The 16,559-nt window shown below is 55.1% G+C and overlaps 5 protein-coding genes across 5 annotated transcripts; 1 reads left to right on the forward strand and 4 right to left on the reverse strand.

Annotated features, from left to right (window-relative positions):
- Positions 1-290: 290 nt before the first annotated feature.
- On the reverse strand, positions 291-1,830 carry CHGG_01065 (uncharacterized protein; the record flags this gene model as incomplete). The annotated part of the gene is made up of 4 exons (XM_001220285.1): positions 291-674; positions 819-1,011; positions 1,140-1,386; positions 1,689-1,830. 4 exons carry the CDS (start codon positions 1,828-1,830, stop codon positions 291-293), a joined length of 966 nt encoding a protein of 321 aa, XP_001220286.1.
- Positions 1,831-5,501: 3,671 nt separating this feature from the next.
- On the forward strand, positions 5,502-5,665 carry CHGG_01066 (uncharacterized protein; the record flags this gene model as incomplete). The annotated part of the gene is made up of 2 exons (XM_001220286.1): positions 5,502-5,567; positions 5,621-5,665. 2 exons carry the CDS (start codon positions 5,502-5,504, stop codon positions 5,663-5,665), a joined length of 111 nt encoding a protein of 36 aa, XP_001220287.1.
- Positions 5,666-6,958: 1,293 nt separating this feature from the next.
- CHGG_01067 (uncharacterized protein) lies at positions 6,959-8,130 on the reverse strand (the record flags this gene model as incomplete). Its single annotated transcript, XM_001220287.1, has 5 exons — positions 6,959-7,094; positions 7,171-7,640; positions 7,710-7,745; positions 7,811-8,050; positions 8,116-8,130. 5 exons carry the CDS (start codon positions 8,128-8,130, stop codon positions 6,959-6,961), a joined length of 897 nt encoding a protein of 298 aa, XP_001220288.1.
- A 2,660-nt stretch (positions 8,131-10,790) lies between these two features.
- On the reverse strand, positions 10,791-11,517 carry CHGG_01068 (uncharacterized protein; the record flags this gene model as incomplete). The annotated part of the gene is made up of 2 exons (XM_001220288.1): positions 10,791-11,030; positions 11,104-11,517. The coding sequence occupies 2 exons, from the start codon at positions 11,515-11,517 to the stop codon at positions 10,791-10,793; spliced, it is 654 nt and encodes a 217-aa protein (XP_001220289.1).
- Positions 11,518-12,967: 1,450 nt separating this feature from the next.
- Positions 12,968-14,751, reverse strand: CHGG_01069 (uncharacterized protein; the record flags this gene model as incomplete). The annotated part of the gene is made up of 4 exons (XM_001220289.1): positions 12,968-13,138; positions 13,210-14,308; positions 14,385-14,510; positions 14,585-14,751. The coding sequence occupies 4 exons, from the start codon at positions 14,749-14,751 to the stop codon at positions 12,968-12,970; spliced, it is 1,563 nt and encodes a 520-aa protein (XP_001220290.1).
- Between the last annotated feature and the right edge of the window lie 1,808 nt (positions 14,752-16,559).

Raw genomic sequence — 16,559 nt, forward strand, 5'->3', positions numbered from 1 at the left:
GGTATCATGGTCGAATCTTTCGAGGTTGTCGCAAGAAGCCAAGCGCCTTGCCCCGACGTCGTCGCCCAGGGCAGGGCCCGAGTTAAGTACTCTCTATGTTTAGGACAGGCACCACCGTGTGTGCTTCGGCAACCCCCACCGCATGAACAAGGTTGTTGGTGCGCAAATCCGGGGATCAAAGTGGGTGTGTTGATCACGGGCCGCTCTGGGATGCCGACCACCCAGTTCCAGATCTCGAACCTGTGACCAGAATACCCCTAAGACCCTTCGAAGCTCCACCCCTTTTCCTATTATCGAAGCGCCAATCGCGGCATATAGGGTATCGATCTCTGCTCGGCCACCCTCCATTCCGTTTCACAAGCTTCGAAACACGAAGCCACCAGACCCATCCCCATCCCCCCCCTTCGATGGCTCGAGGATGGGTACGGGTACTCGGCGGCGGTGGCGATTTCACAAGCGCATGCCGGCCTGATCACACTGCCAATAACGGGGCCAGTTCCTGCGGGCTGCTGCGAGTTCCCTGCAGGCGTGCTGCGCAGCGCGCCGATTGCATGGCAGCTAACCCGGAACCAGAGAGCGACGGGCGGGCTCGACGCCCAAACGGGCCCAGTGACCTTCTCTTCTGGGGCGCCGTCGCCAACAGATCGCTGACCTGCGCCTCTTGGCGCCCATTCCTGCCAAGCAACAGGAATCAGACACAGCGAGCATCGGGTGAGAATGACGATGCTGCTCGGCGGGGCGTGGAGGTCTTGGTTGGCAAGCTTGGGTGTCTCAAAGACCATCTTCAGCTCATTCTAGATCGAGCGATGATCACAAACCAAATTCACAGCAGCCGTGCCAATGGTGCTGGGAGGCAGGGTTCCTGCAACCCATCCAAAGACGGCTGAGGTGCTTCGAGGCGTGAAGATCATGACGCAGGCAGGGATGGCGCCGAATGCCGGCTGCAACGACACGTTCCTAATATTTCCGAATGGGTGTGCTCGTCCACTGCAACTCGCTACATAGCAAAAACTGATCGGTCCATCGGTGGTATCAAACGCAAAGAACAAGAACAAAAACATAACAGCGAGCAAAACCAGCCAACCCCACCCCCCCCATTCCCATCGCGGCACCACCACCAGAAACACCTCTTAAATCACTTCTTCCCAAACAGCCCCAAAACCTTCCTCTTCAGCTTATCCGCCAGCCCGACCGGCGCCGCGGCTCCCTCCCCAGCCGCCGCCGCTTTATCCTCCGGCTTCTTGGCAAGGTGCTCGTTGCCGGCGCCGCCGCGGCCGGTGTGGTAGTCGGTGTTCTCGTGGCTCGGCCGGACGGCCGCCTCGGGGACGAGGTCCTGGTCGAGGCGCGTGACCTGCTTCACGCCCGCGTCGCCGATGTTGGCGGCACCTGTTTTGAAGGGGTGAAGAGAAGGGGGTTAGTTAGTTGCCGAGTATCGTTTTTGGAGAGGGAGGGTTGGGGTTGCGCGGGGATGGAGGGATGATGGATGGGATGGGTTGCTTATCGCGAGCTGGAGGCTTGGCGTGCATCCGGCCCTGTGGGGGGTTGGATGAGACGATCAGGTCCCGCCGTCGTCCCAAGATTGAACTCCCAAGATTGGAGGTGGTAAAATGTTGGGACGATTTTTGGGGATATGTGCGTGCGTGCCTCTGCTTCTTTTTGCCTGGGGAAGTGGGTGTGTTCGTACATACCTCCACGACCAGTGCTGAAAGCTCCATCTCCATGACTGCCCGGTGTGCCCACTCGAACCACCTCTCCGTCGACGTACGGCGTGCTGTCGGGATTGATATTGCCCGCGCCACCGCGGCCGTGAGAGACTTCGGGAGCTGACATTTTGAGTTTGTTAACGCTGACCTGGGTTTTCCGTACGAAAGCGACCGAATGCTTGCGCCGGGGAGCGAGGGACAAGACGGTTTGATGTTTGAAGGACGGGAAGTTGAAGAGGCTGGAGGAAGGCGAGACCGGAGGTGAGACACGCCTTATAATGCAAGTCAGCCGCACCATCCAAGTGTCACGCAAGATTCCCTGGTTTTGAATCTGGCGGTTGGATTGGTAGGCAAAGATGCCATGACAGCTCCTGGTAACGAACCTTGAAAGCGATAACGAAGTGAGATAACGATAAGGCAAGGCGGGTGCCAAGCCCTGTCAAGGGCTCGGCGAGAGCGCATTGGGCTGCCAATTCCATGGAGCTCGATATCGTTACATTACGTAACGAATCAGCACAAGTGGTCAGAACGCCACCTGCACTCCAACCCCAACTCCAAGTCTCGTCCTCTACGAAGTGTAAGTTTTAACATACTACATACTACCTTACATACTACCTACCCCATGGGCCAGAAAAGCCGAACTCGAAGGGGAGGCAAGAGATCAAAAAAAGAACGAAAAAAAAGAACAAGAAAAAAAATGAAAGGAAACCGAGAAGACAGAACAAGGTAACGTCGCAGTATATAGGGTCCCCTTTGCCTTTGCAGGGCAAGGATGTCCTTTTCCTTAGTGTAATAGGTAAAAGGAACCGAGCAATGGCGCTGGCCACGCGCTTGATGTCGCTCGTGAAGATGGTGACTCTGGATGTCAGCGTTGCGGTGTTGTCGTTTGTTGCAACGTGGTGGACGCTATGTAGATGGTAAATTCACCCTCTGGTCAGTGTTCCACCGAGTCCCCGTCGTGGTTCTCATGAGTCATACGTATTGTCTCGCCAAAAGTCCTCAGTGTCCATGCAGCCCTTAAAGTTCCTCATTGCCCTAATGGGGTCGACGCTTGTTCGGATTAGATGGAAAACTCGAGCTCACAGGAAGACTGGCGTATCCCCGGTTCCATGCGGGACTATGTACGTTGGTGCGAGGGAACGAAAAGAAACAAAATCGTGGGAACTGAACTTTGGAGAAGGAAATCTTTGAGCAACACTTGGTGGTGGTCGGTTCGAGTTCTTGCCGGGCTCTCGTCCCCTATGGCCGTGAAAAAGAAAAATTGAGAAGGAGAACGCGTGGGCATCTGGGGAGGAGAGAGCGTGAAAGGAAAACACAATGTCGTAATCTGCTGCCTCCGGAGCGAAGCCTTTCTGTGCTAGTAACACGATAAGGCGGCTACTGGTAGGGTATTTTATTATGTACCTATTATGTATGTCGTAAATCTACCAACACTGAGCAAAAGGACATCCTTGCCCAGCAAAGGCTAGGCAAGGAGCTCACTTTGTCCTGCGATTAAATCTAAACCAAGTCTTTGATAACAAGCTCGAGAGCCTACTGTTGAGATAAGCCTTTGTTGTGCACCCTTTGGCTGCACCGAACCTAAGCACCCTTGAGAGATTACCTTCAACCGAAGCTGAACCCCGACAGGGCAGGGTCCTGAAGGAGGTTCGTCACATAAGCGCAAGGTGTCGTTTATGAAGGTGGGGCCTTTGTCTGGTACTCAAGAGAATGTAAAAAAGAAAAACATACAACACCGAGGATTCGCTGGTCGTCACCGACCCAACTACTGATTCGGCTCTCACGAGGTTAACTCGGGGAGAGCGGACGGGATCCCGTGCTTTCTCGTGGATATGGTCGTATGTGATAGCTGAATGAGAGAGAGTCGTTTACGAGCTATCGTTTCATCGTGTAGATTTGTCGTATCTTAAAAAATGGGTTCTGCGCGATGATTCTGGGATGGCTGGTGCGATTGCCAATGGTGATGCGAATTGGTTGTTTTGTTTTGATGGTGGGGAGCTTGTTTGGCGGGGCATGAAGCCGACGTCATTGCAGGCTTTGCGATATCACGTGCGATGTCAAGTGTTGTATCACGTGCCGCCGGACCGGCGCTTTTACATGCGGTCTGATTCGGGCCGCTCACCAAGTGCCGTCAGCCAATCGTCCCGTCGGGAAAGGTGGATCCCGCAATTTCAGCCAATCAGAGCACAGGAATTAACTGTCTGAACCTGTATCGAACCCCCATCCGCCACACCTACGCACAGCCACCTCCGCTCGCTAAGGCTCGCTACGGGGGCTGTTGCTTCGGTGTGGCTCCTGGGTGAATCAAAGAAGAAAAGAAAAGAAATTCAAATAAAATGAAGAATAGACTTTGGGTTTCAGAATGGCTTTCTTTTTGGTCCCCTGGTTAGGAAAGAGAATAAAGAAGTTGGCAGAGTTTAAAGGGGGGTCACGGGTCGAGGGGAGTCAAATGTGGTGATGTTGCCATCTCCTTTGATTTTGACTCTTACGGAAAAGCCTACTTAACTAGGTAATTAGTAATTCTTGTTTCCGCTCTTGTGTTGTTTAATCTCGGACTGGGCACGCGATAAATGATCTATACTCCGAGGTAATGGCAATTGTACTACGTGAAGAGTCTGATGTCTTGAGGTTCGTTGAGTCTATGGCGTCAAGTTGAATTTGTCCTCGTCTCTTTACAAGTCGTACATCGCATGGTCCATGGCGAGTCCGAGGCTCACCAACTACCCCTTTAATCTAATTCAGATGATGCGACTATGCACACCGCATCACTTCTTGCCAACATAGTCAACCAATTCGAGCGTACCACGGGAGAGCGTGCGTAACACAAACAATATGTAATCAATTTATCAACCTTGCCGTAAGGTAATGAACTGAAACTGAGATGATACACTGCGAAGCGGTCAGGTGGGCTAGGATTAAAAACAAAGCGAGATTATGGTCAACCCGTGGAGCCCGGCTGCTAAATTACTGGTTGTAGATTCACCTCTATTCAGTCCGACACCAATCCGAAGGCAAGCGAAGTTGCATTGGAGAAAGTGTAACGCGATCCATGAGGGCTGAGGGTATGGTGTCGTTCACTTCTGCAACGGTGGCCCCAGTGCGAGCAGGACGGTCATGTCCATGTCGTGAGGTGGATCAGGGGCTGGCTGGTTACCTATATATATGAGCTTCCTTCTCTCCCTAAGGCAACATGCTTCTCATCAGCCAACACATCCACTTCTTCTTCATCTCAACACTCTCAACAACCTTCCAACAAGCCATCAACATGCAGTTCTTCGCCGTCCTCGTCACGTCCGTTCTTTGCCTTATCGTCCGGTAGAACGGTTTCTTGCTCTTAAGTGGAGGGACCAGCAACTGATGGAACCCAGAACAGGTGCTAGGTCCGGAACCGAGACCTAGGCACAGGGACAACCTGCTAGTGTCAACACCGGTAGAGCAAGTTCAGGCTTGTGTCAACTCACAATGGCGTTGGAAAGTATAAGCATTGGAGGGTTTTCTTTGTTTTCGAGTCAGTCTTTACTCAGGTAACACTGATATTGCTGGCCAACAATCGATCCACCTCTTATCCCCAAGTAGGGTTCAAGAGAAACTCCAGTGAAATGACTTGTTGCTTCTGCTGGCGGTAGATCCCAAGAGTGCCACCGCCATGATAAACATTCGGGCTTTTGCTATTCGGGCACTCATACTTTGGCTATTCGGGCACTCACCCCCTAGATCATTGAAAAAGGGTTAGGGTTATATATGGTCCCACCGTATCAATCGAGGGTTTACATGACCCACCATTGCATTCCATTCACCATGGTCCCCAACTCTCCTACTGATGTAATCTTTCGACATCACCAGGGTGCCCCGCCACCAACCACGGTTAGTTGCAGCGATTCTACCCGCGTTCTGAGACCAAATTAACCATTTTACAGTGTTGCGGGACCGTCGGAATCATTGCAGGCCCTCGCGCCGTCTAAGAAATCGCGCGTTTGTCAAGTGCAGAGATGGCCGGCACAGGCAGCTCCCACAGCGACCCCATCGCCATCCCCTCAAGCCCAGTCACCTCCCAAGACTTCGGCGGCGATGTCGACGATCAAACCTACGTACAAGGCGGCTAGGACGGAGGAAGGAGCGAAATAACTACTCTCTATTGTTTTCGAGCGCTCTAGGTGTGACGGCAGCTGCTGGATGGATGGATGGATGGAATTTATTTCGCCCGGAGGCACTGGGCCTATAGGGCCTTAGCACGCTAACTACATTCGGATCAAATCGGTTTGCCTTTAACTCGTACAAGCCCCCTACTTCTTCCCTCTTTCTCGCTGCACCATTTACCTCTTGACGGCAGCTGCCGTCGGAGTGCACTGTGGCTCCACTTGGTTGGGCACGTGACCACACGAGCTGGCATTTAACTCCTGTATCGCGAGAGCTCTTCCAGCTTCTCTTCCTTTTCTCCCCATCTTGCAATTAGCAGAAATAGAGTCTCATCGGCAGTGCCCTCGCGCCTCGCCCAAATGTCCCTCGCCTCTCACACTAGGGAAGTAATAGTGTCTATTGTAGGCTTAGATTGTTGCAGAAATGATCGATTTCGTTAGCAATGCAAGAACGGCTCTGGAGTGAGATGTGACCATATTTAACCCTAACCCTTTCCCAATGATCTCGGGTGTGAGTGCCCCAATAGCCAAAGTATGAGTGCCCGAATAGCAAAAGCCAACATTCGCGCGTCTTCCTGGCATCCGCAAAACATTATATTATCACGTTCATTTACAGCCTTATAGTATAAATACCTCCAAAAGAGGCTATATACACTCTCGGTTGAACTACTTCATAGATCTACAGAGCCAATAAAATAACACAGACTGATATTGGTTTGGGTGCGAGGAATGGTATAACGAAGTGATTCTAGTAGCTGGCGGGAAGGATCAAAAAGCTCACCCACGAACTCTCATTCGCCGGTCGAAGGGAGGCTGGGGTTACTGAAAAACCTTGCCACGGGCTTTTACTATTGCGAGGGGGGAGTCGAACCCGCACCCTCTTTCGGAGGGGTTACTAACCGGGCCCCTCCCAATGCCGCTGAGCCAACCAGTGTCAGCTTGAATTGGGAGGGCCGGTGACAGTGTGGGATGGGGACTCATACAGATACCACCACGAGCCGCACGGTCACAAGCTGCCGGAAGGAGCCTAGCTTGCAGGAGTTGGGATCGAAGCAGCTGCCCTCAACAACAACGTGAATTTGAAACCGCTCTCTTAGATCCAACCATCCTATTAGACCATTACAGCTTGGCATCCCTCGCAGGGCTGAACTCGACCTTGTTCGTGCAAGTTCCGACGCCGTCGAGCTCGACCTCGACAACATCGCCATCCTTCAACCACACCTGCGGCTTCCTGCCCATGCCAACCCCCTGCGGACTACGACGACAAAGATAAGTCAGCCATTCTCACTCACACCAAAACAAAGCAAAAGGGGGAGGGAAAGAACACTCACGTCCCCGTAAAGATAACATCCCCCGGCATCAACGTCGTCCCCTGACTCAAAAACGCCACCGTCCTCGCCACCCCAAACACCATATCCGCCGTCGTACTATCCTGCACCACCTTCCCATTCACCCTCGTCCGAATCCCCAACCCCTGCGGATCCTTAATCCCCCCCTCCACACCACCACCACCACCAACAGCCCTCACAATCCCCGGCCCGAACGGCGCCCAGCCATCAAACCCCTTGCCCAGGGACCACTGCCCGCCGCCGAGCTTCAGCTGCCAGTCGCGGTGCGAGACGTCGTTGCCGACGGCGTAGCCCAGCACGTGGTCGAGGGCGCGGGCCTCGGACACGTCGGCGCAGCGCTTGCCGATGACCACGACCAGCTCGCATTCGTAGTCCAGGCCGGTGTGCTGCTGCGCGAGGGGGTGGATGGGGATGGGGTCGGTCGGGCCGGTGAGGGAGGTGGCGGGTTTGTACTGGGGGGTGGTTAGTATATTGGATGTTATTGTTGTTGTTTGGAGGGGGGAGGGGGAGGGATTGCTTACGAAGATGACGGGGTATTGTGGGATGGGCATGTTGGACTGTTTGTTTTTTTGTTGGTTAATTTTGGGGTTTATGGAACTCCGAAACAGAGGGCTCAACGCACCTCCTTTGCGTGAGCGGCGTAGTTCAACCCCAGACACCGCACCGTCCGGACATCTTCCGGGGCCAGGGGGGCCAGGAGCGTCCGGATGTCGGCGACCTGGTCGGTAACATCGTGTTTGCCAAAGATGTCGCCGGTGATGATGCGGGCCTGGCGAGCCTTGCTGATGTCGCTGATCCCGCGGGGCAGGATGGCGTCTCCGTAGTAGGTGCGGCCATCCCGGGCTAGGAAGCGGACGAGGCGCTATTACCGACAGTCAGGACGTTGCCGTACGTATTTAATACTGGGAATAGCCAGGGTTGACTTACAGAAAAGGTGGCCATGGTAAGTGAATATCTGAAGTGTTGGAATGTCAAGGTACAGAGTGAAGCTCACAAGTCAGCAATATGAGGAGGTCGTCGAGTCAAGTCTGGTTGAGTTGACTGAGTAAGCGGATGACGGAGATATCTCGTTATTTACAGAGTTGTATTCGTGATTGCTCCCCCCTGACTTCTGTGGAGAAGCTGTGAATAACTCCGCCTTGGGACCTTGAATCGACCTTCCAGTGCCCCCTTCCATTCGTGCAGCTGCCGGAATACCACGATAGAGACAAGCTTTCGGGTGAATTATTCCACCAGCCAACAACCCTAGCGCTATCCTTGCATTGCCGAGCTCGGCGCCCCGAGGCGGAGGCCCGGTCTGTTCGGGGGGTGGACCCCTTCCCGGCCCGGTCCACCCCTTGTCGGCTCGGGTCATGACGTGCCGAGGTTTTGATGCTGCAATTTTTGGTCTGTTCTCGTTGCTGAATAAACCTCCAACAACTACCCTTTTTGTCCGCACATCCCTCTCATCGCCACAATGCGCCTGTCAGGACTCCAGAAAGAGGTCCTTTCCTTGTATCGGCAATGTGTCCGCGAATGCCGAAAAAAGCCAGAGGCAAACCGCAAGCATTTTCAGGTCTTTGCAAGGTAGGCACGCATCCTTAAACCCATGCATGGCACTGGTGCTCATAAAACAACAGGAACGAGTTCGAAAAGAACATGGGAATTGATAAACGAGATTTCGCCGCAGTGGAGTTTTTATTGCGAAAGGGCCGCCGGCAACTCGATATGTATTCGTCTCCTGGAGTCAAGGACATCAAGTGAGCTCCCGGTTGTTCCTCCCGATGCGTCTTTCCGGGCGCCATTCCAGGAAGTCACGATGGGGTCAAGGCACCCATTGAACTTGCTTTTGCTATGATGTTCTCGGTTCGCTCATTTGAGACCTTCCGTCGCCGCTCCGCACCTTCTACGTTGTCTCTGCACCAGCGGCCGGGTTACCGGGACCTTCGGAACATCTCGTCCATATCCCATGCCCCATACCACCGCCGGTAGCTCATCCCCGCCTTATAGGTTTCGAAAATTTTGGTGGAAAGGCTGCCATACCTGCGAACAAATCCGCGAACTAGGGGCATCGCGTACGAACGCGCTTCGACGCCCTTCCACCGCCTGACAAACACCCTAGGTGTCCCGGGTACAGAAGCTAAGAACCTGAAGGGTTTTCGACAGCGCCAGAATCAACTTCTCTATTTCGATAATTTTGATGGGGACAAGAGAGAGGACTAAGGCAGCACTATCGAGGGCCTCTGCCGGCTCAACTTGCTGTTACGGTGCTTAGGGGGCGTCATTTTGCTCGTCATCTGTGCGCCGGGGCTACCAAAGAGACGAAAACTCATCATTGGGGTGTCCTTGAGGAACCCGTCAAACTCACCGCGAGAGCCGGAGTCTGTCTGCAGAGACATCAAACCAACCGACTTGCATGTCGCCACCAATAGAGACAGCCTCAGGCGGCATCAATCGCATGCTCAGTTTATGGAAGATTCACCTCACTGAACTGAGCCCTTCAAGCTCTAGCCCAACGGCAAGATAAGAGGCGGCCCCGGGAATTACGTATCCATCTCGAACAACCACGCGTTGTCGCAACGAGGAGGAAGGAAGCAAACACCAGACGCTGCGAGACGAAGCCCTGAAATGGGCTGAGCGGCCATATCGATGCGGGCTCTACGTCGTCGACCTTCAAGAGGGCAATAGAGGCCAGAACTTCAGAAAGTTGCGGATCTCGCTGAGGAAAACATCAAAATGGCATCACGCGCGGCAGACCAAACACCAACCACTTGCATGCGGCATCAGCAAGCGACCGTCCGACACTTTTCGGTCATGGACAAGCCTGCCGTTGCGCCGGTTTATATAAGTTTGGAAGACGCTGTACAATTGTACGAAGCTATATTAGGGGTGGTTGGCGAGTTCAGGAAACAGTGGGCGAGGCACCGTTGAAAAAGGGTAGAGGGTTGAGGCGGCAACAATCGCAGACAGATTTACGACTTCCAGCTGTTCCCCGGATTGGTTATCGCCAGTGTCGCTCACACGCCATTCAACTTGCACTGCAATACAACGGGCGTTACGTCTGCAACTAATGTCCACCGCCATAATGGCTTCTCATGTCTATCCTCACCCTTACCTGTCCTGATTCAGGCTTGCCTCACATCGGTCCCGAAAGACCTATCGTCATCTCGCCTCCCACACCCTCGCTTTGAAGGCGCAGGGACAGCGAGCTGAGAGATATACCCGGCTAATTCCGCCCCCTACATCCCGCCTCCGGTTGCCATTTGTCTCTTGTTCCTGTTCCCGCCTGCATACACATGCCGCTTGCGCTTCCCGGCCGGCCTGTCTTTTTCCCCAGCCCCCCAACAAACCGAGGCGTTAGCGAGAAATGTGTCTGCGGTTGGTCTGCGGTTGGGTCTATCGTTGGGCCGCCGAGCGAGGGTCGGGTCGTCATTCAGAGGCAATTTTGAGCATGATGCAGGTGCGAGACGTGAGTAGAGTGCCTTGCAGGATTGATTGTGCGGTCCTGCTCCCGCTGCTCAGTGTATGGCGCGCGAAAAAAGACGCAGTATAGATTGAAGAAGAATAATCATGTTCCTCACGGGAAGAGCACGGAACCGGGGCTGGTGGACGTGGACTCGGTATTACTGTGGATCATGATCGCTGCCGTATAGTGGCTTTGTTTGGCTTGGTGTGTTCTGATGTTGTTTGGTGCGATGGTGTTGGGCTGTCCAAGGCGACATGCTTACACCCATGCGTCTCATGCAGCCAGACGGTTGCGACACCCTCATGCAGAATCGAGACATTCCAGCCGTCCGAAGGATTTCAGCAGCAACGGCGAACAGGAAATATTGGAGCATGGTCCAAGGAGCGAGGTGAGGTTCCTGCCAAGGTACAGGATACGACATACACCCACCCGACTATTGGGGAAGCACGTCGCATGTACTCGCAGAGTACCTGTCGTCCTCGAATTCCCAAACCCGGACCAACAGATAGTCGGCCGTTATCGACGGAGCCAGCCGCGCGTTGCTCGGTGGTGAGTGGCTGGGCCAAGCGGCAAGGCGGATCTGTGGTATTTTGCCGCTGGAAGAAAAGGCGTCTGGTGGAGAGGAAACGGGGCACCATCTCCTCTCGAACTCCTCTCTCGCGAACATCGCCTGACCACCGAGTAGGATCCCAAGCGAGGTTGTTTGCCACCCTTGCCGTCTCAGCTGAACGTTGGAAGGCTTCTAGACCTTCTGGCCTGATGGTCCGCAAAGCTCCATTCCTCCTCCCTCCCTCATTCCAGCGTTCGTTGGCTGCGGGTGGCCCCATCAAGTACCCCAACACGGGAGGCGATACGAGCCAAGAATCCAAGAACGAGACGCACATAGGTACTTTGTTGGCGGATAGATAGGCTTTCGAGTTGGGACCGTGACAAATCTTTCAGACACACTGAACATATACCATTGCTTGGTAGACTTGGCGCAGCAGACAAACAGTCCAACAAGTTAGCGATCAATCTCTTGCCCTCACTCTGCAAACAACAAATCCGCCTTACATCCCGCCACCCGGGCCCGGACACGCCCCCGCAAGAGCGACGTCCCCTCTAGCCGACGCAAGCGTACTCCTTCCAAGCTCCGGGACGGGACCGATACGTACGTAGTGTATGTACATGTACATCCAACCTGGAAGTCCACGTCGAGCAAGACGGTTTCCAAAACAGGCATCTATCCGAATCAGGGGTGAGGGGGGTTGAGGCGGCCAAGGTCCGCTCTTCGATCTTCACCCTATCCATCCTTCCATCCGTCCAGGAGGACGGCGATCGCGGACAGCCCCCCAGACAATCGTCAGTCGATCTACACTGCGCCAAAGGAACGAAGACACCACACACCACACACCACACACATGGACCCCGGGGGTGGTGGAGTTTCTCCACGCGCGGGTACCCCGAATTTGCTGCGCAGTCCCGGCGCAGTCATCAGTCAGGCCCCCAGTGGGTTTTTAGCCAGGATGAAGGAAAAGAGAGGGTCATCAGCAAGGCCCGGTCCCGGACCCAGCGCCGCGGACACCACACCTTGGATAAATTCAAAAGCTTGGTGGTCTTCGCGCCGGGTAACTAACTTTTGTAACCTTGTATTTTTGTAGCGTACTTGCAGGCAGGGACATAATTCGGTACGTCCCTTTTCGTGACTTTTGCCGTTCTCGGGGATCGATCACCCACCACGAGCAGCAATAGAAACACGCTAGTAAGGATGGGACGGGCCTGTTCAAGCTAATGGGGGGGTGGTCACTGTCTGTGTCACTGTCACTGTCACTTTCACCAACGCCGCGCGTTTTTTTAGCGTGTTCCGAGACCGAAAAAGCGGCATACCAGGGTATCTTGTCACAAATTAAAGAACATCCCGCCATGTAACCCGAGAAATTAACACACGGCGAGTACCGGACGGTTTCGCACCCGCAATCAATCCCAAGCGAAGACCTGACCAGGGTTCGGTAAGTCCCAAGCCTGCCCAGTGAAATCTCAGACGGTTCCGTCGCTTGCTCCGAATTCAGGAGGCGGCCGGTAAGCACCAGGCAGCGCCGGCATGATGGTCTCCAGGCCCTCGCCGTAAGGAGAACATCATCAAGTCACACAAGAGGCAAGCAGAAAGGGTGGGTTTGTGGTTCTTGTAGTCAGAAGACGAGTCTTTCGCTTGGGTAACAAGAATATACCTAAATAAAAGAACATATTGGGGGGAATTTTTTAAACACATGGCACGACTCGCAACCAAGCCAAACAACCAAGCCAACCCGTCGACAGAAAGGGACCAACCAACACCGAGATATAAAAGCCAATCCCTTAGACAGACTTCTCCTCGCTGATGTGTGTCTCCTTCTCGACCTGGTGGATGTCGACGTGGGCGACAGCGGCCTGGTCGCCATCGATGATCTTGACGAGCTCTTCGAGGGTGGGGCCCTTGGTCTCGATGTACATCTTGAAGACGAATGAGACTTCGAGGAACAGCCAGCACTGGAGAGAGAGTAAGAGTTAGCCAACGCCCCCGGAGGTCAGTCAATGGGTGATTTGGAACCAGGACTTACAGTGTAGATGAGGTAGAGCTTCCAGGTGTGGCCCTCGAAGTGGTCGAAGGCAAGAGGGTTGGCGTAGGTGTTGAGGGTCAGGGCGCACTGGACAGTCAAGTTCATGATCATGAGACCCTTGGCACGGAGCTTGTACGGCAGGATCTCAATGGCATAACCGACGAGCAGACCAGACCAGGCGAGCGAGTAGAAGACGCCGTGAACCCAGATGAAGAAGATCATGCCGTAGTTGGCACCGGGAGCTTGGCGCTCGTCGTAGAGGCCAGAGGTGAGGGTCCAGAAGATGAAGGTGCCGAACATGCCGCAAGTGGAGGCGAGGAACATGGGCCGACGACCGACCTTGTCGACGAGCAGAGCCATGGTGATGGAAACGACGAGAGCGAGGCACATCTGGCCAGCCGAGAGACCGAGCTTCTGAGTCGCGTTGGTGATACCGGCACTGTCGTACAGCTTGCTAGAGTAGTTGGAGATAATGGCGTTACCCGACCACTGTGAGAAGATGCCGAGAGAGATGAGGACGAAGAATCGGTAGCGGTTGCCCCTGGTCTTGAAGAAGTCCATATAACTGCTGGTCTTGGAATACTCGAACTCGAGGCGGAGCGTCTCCTTGATCTCGCGGTACTCGAACTGGACGGTGGCGTTGTTCTCGTCACCGTTGGCGTGGTACTTGGCGAGCATCTGGAGAGCCTTGTCGTGCTTGTCCTTGGCCATCAGGTAACGAGGCGACTCGGGCACCCAGAAGATGAAGGCCAGCTGGATGACGGAGGGAACGGCCTGGAGCAAGGCCGGAATACGCCACGACCAGTCGGTCGGAATGAAGTTGGTGCCGAACGAGATCCAAGCGACGACCAAGGCGCCGACGTTCCAGAGGCAGTTGTAGACGGTCGTGAGGCGACCACGATGCTGGGGGTGGGCAATCTCGGTGAGAAGCATGGGGGAGCAGATCTGAGCGAGCGAGTTGCCGAAACCGAGCAGCGCACGACCGCCCATAAAGGTACCCAAGTTCTGGCAGCAGGCCTGGAGAACGGCGCCGACAACCATGATAACGCAGCCGATGGCGATAGGGAGCTTACGGCCAACACTATCAGCCAGGATGGGGCTGAGTAGGACACAAGAGTCAGCTGCCCCGTTGCAAGACGTTCGCTCCAGAACCCAAATCCAAATCTACCACTTACACGAGAGGGATGGAAACCAAGCTACCAATCTGGTAGAGGGCACCAAGCAGGCCGAGCATAGAGCCCTGGGGGTCGTTGAAGTACGCCTTCCAGGTTTCGAAGTTCTGGACGGAACCGAAGAACATACTGCAGGCCGAAAAAAAGTCCCAGTCAGCGCACTGCAACCCTAGCCCCCCCGTCCCCGCGCGGAGCCAACTCACCCATCGTAACCAGTGGTCGCCGACGCAATACACAAGACGAAGGCATAGAAATAGAGCTTGCGGAGGCCGGGATCTCTGGTCCATTGGACCTTCTCGAACTCGGGAGCCTCCTCCTGAGCGGCGGCCAGCGCATCAGCGCCGGGCTTCTTTTTGTTGAAGATACCCATCTTGTCGAGCTTGCCGGGTATGGTGTTTCAGTGGCTGTCGGGTGAGGTATTGGCGATGAAGTTGACCCGTCTCCTTGGACCCGTGACGAAGAGGCAAGAAGGAGGGGACCATCTGATCGGCGGAGGGATGCTAGGTTTATAAAGACGTGAGGGCACGCGCAGCAACTCTGGGGTCTGGGGAAGGGCCGCCAGACGGACAACCGGACCGTGCAAGCGGCTGGGGGAGATGACCAGGGTGATGGGGCAAGGAGAGGGGGACGAGACCGACTGCAGCGAAGCTTAACCAATCTCTGCACCTCCGTGAGGCACCACGCTACGGGATATCCACTTCTGTAAATAGCTGGGTCCTCAGCATGTACTTTGCAGTCGCGTATGTACATGTACACTACGCTAGTCCACTCCACGCTCACCCATGAATTGCAAGGCCGGGACGGAGCGGTGCGGCAGCAGATTGACAAGCCAGGCTCGTTGAGGATCGTGGCCCGTCCCTCCATGCTGATATGGGAGGATGAGACACCGGCGACCTCGCTGGTGCCATTGAGGCAGCAATGAGCGTGGGCAAAAAGCACGTCTTGTTCAGAGCTCACCAGTGCCAGCCGTCCCAGCGTTCCAGACCTCTCGGAGTGGGCGCAGAGGGCGCGGAGGCGAATGTCGTCTCTAGCGAGCTGGCCCCCATGGGGATCACCAGATCTCTCCAACAAACCTTCCCCAACTTTTGCGTCCCCGCACCGGCCCCCCAGTTCACCCCATCTGCGGGACTCCCACAGCATTTTCCCTGCCGAGACTTGGCTCGGCTTGGCCACGAGGGACACCCCGGAAGGGGCGTTCGGACCGGCTTTGCGTGGGTTTGCTGGTTCGGCAGGACAAGCGAGAGTCCTGAACAAATGAGAGCAGAGCATCCCGCAGCCACTGGGAGCCAACAAATGCGCTGACGGTGGAAGCGGACCGATATGGGCATTCTGCATGCATTCATCAAAGTGGCGCGCTTGTTTAACTAAACCGTTGAAGCGATTCCTAATCTCAAGTCCTAGGAGCAGCGGCGGTGAGCAGGACTACGGAGTGTCCGATCACAGTGGAATGCCTTGCTCGCGCTTGCTTGAGCCCGGAGCATGGCACATGAAAGGCATTGGTGTTTGGGCCCGGTTGTCGAGTTATCCACCGTGGTGGGGTGTCTCTGGACGCTGGCCAGGGAGGTATCAGGGGTGGGTGCCGTTTGCCGTGGCAAGTAGATGAGGTACCTCGGAGTTGCATGATGGCATGCATATCGATATGAGCACCCACACACCGGAGCGCCAGGAGAACATGGCGCTGCTGGGCATGACCCGGCGGCTGGAAACACCAACAGAAGGCATCAGACCTGGCGTTCGGAAAGATGGGGGCCCGTCGATGAGAAGGCCAAGCATCGAGGGCCGAGGAAATCAGCCAAAAACCAGGGACGGGGATGACCGGTCAGCCGGCGTGTCGAAGGACTCGAGAAGGGTGCCAAAAGGACGCCACATGCGCCGTTGAAACGCTCGTCGACCTGTGAACCGATGGGGAGAAAGCGTGGGCGAAGTGGATGAGCTCGCGGTGGCGGGATTGTGATTGGGTGGCAGGAAAGGTTCCCCGTAAATCCGGGGCTCCCAGTTGCTCGCCGTCGAGTCCTTGGCCCGCTCTCACGAGTGGCCAGCCGGTTTAGCGTGGGGCCGGTCCGGGGATGGGCGACGATGGTAACTGGCGGGTTCGCTCGTTCATCAGGCTTCGAGAAGGGGAGCAGGGACGTTGCGCTAGCCAATCCCGGGGCGTGCTCGGTGGGAAGCGACCGCGCT

This window comes from Chaetomium globosum, genomic scaffold (assembly GCF_000143365.1).
Source record: "Chaetomium globosum CBS 148.51 scaffold_1 genomic scaffold, whole genome shotgun sequence".
Classification (NCBI taxonomy): domain Eukaryota; kingdom Fungi; phylum Ascomycota; class Sordariomycetes; order Sordariales; family Chaetomiaceae; genus Chaetomium; species Chaetomium globosum.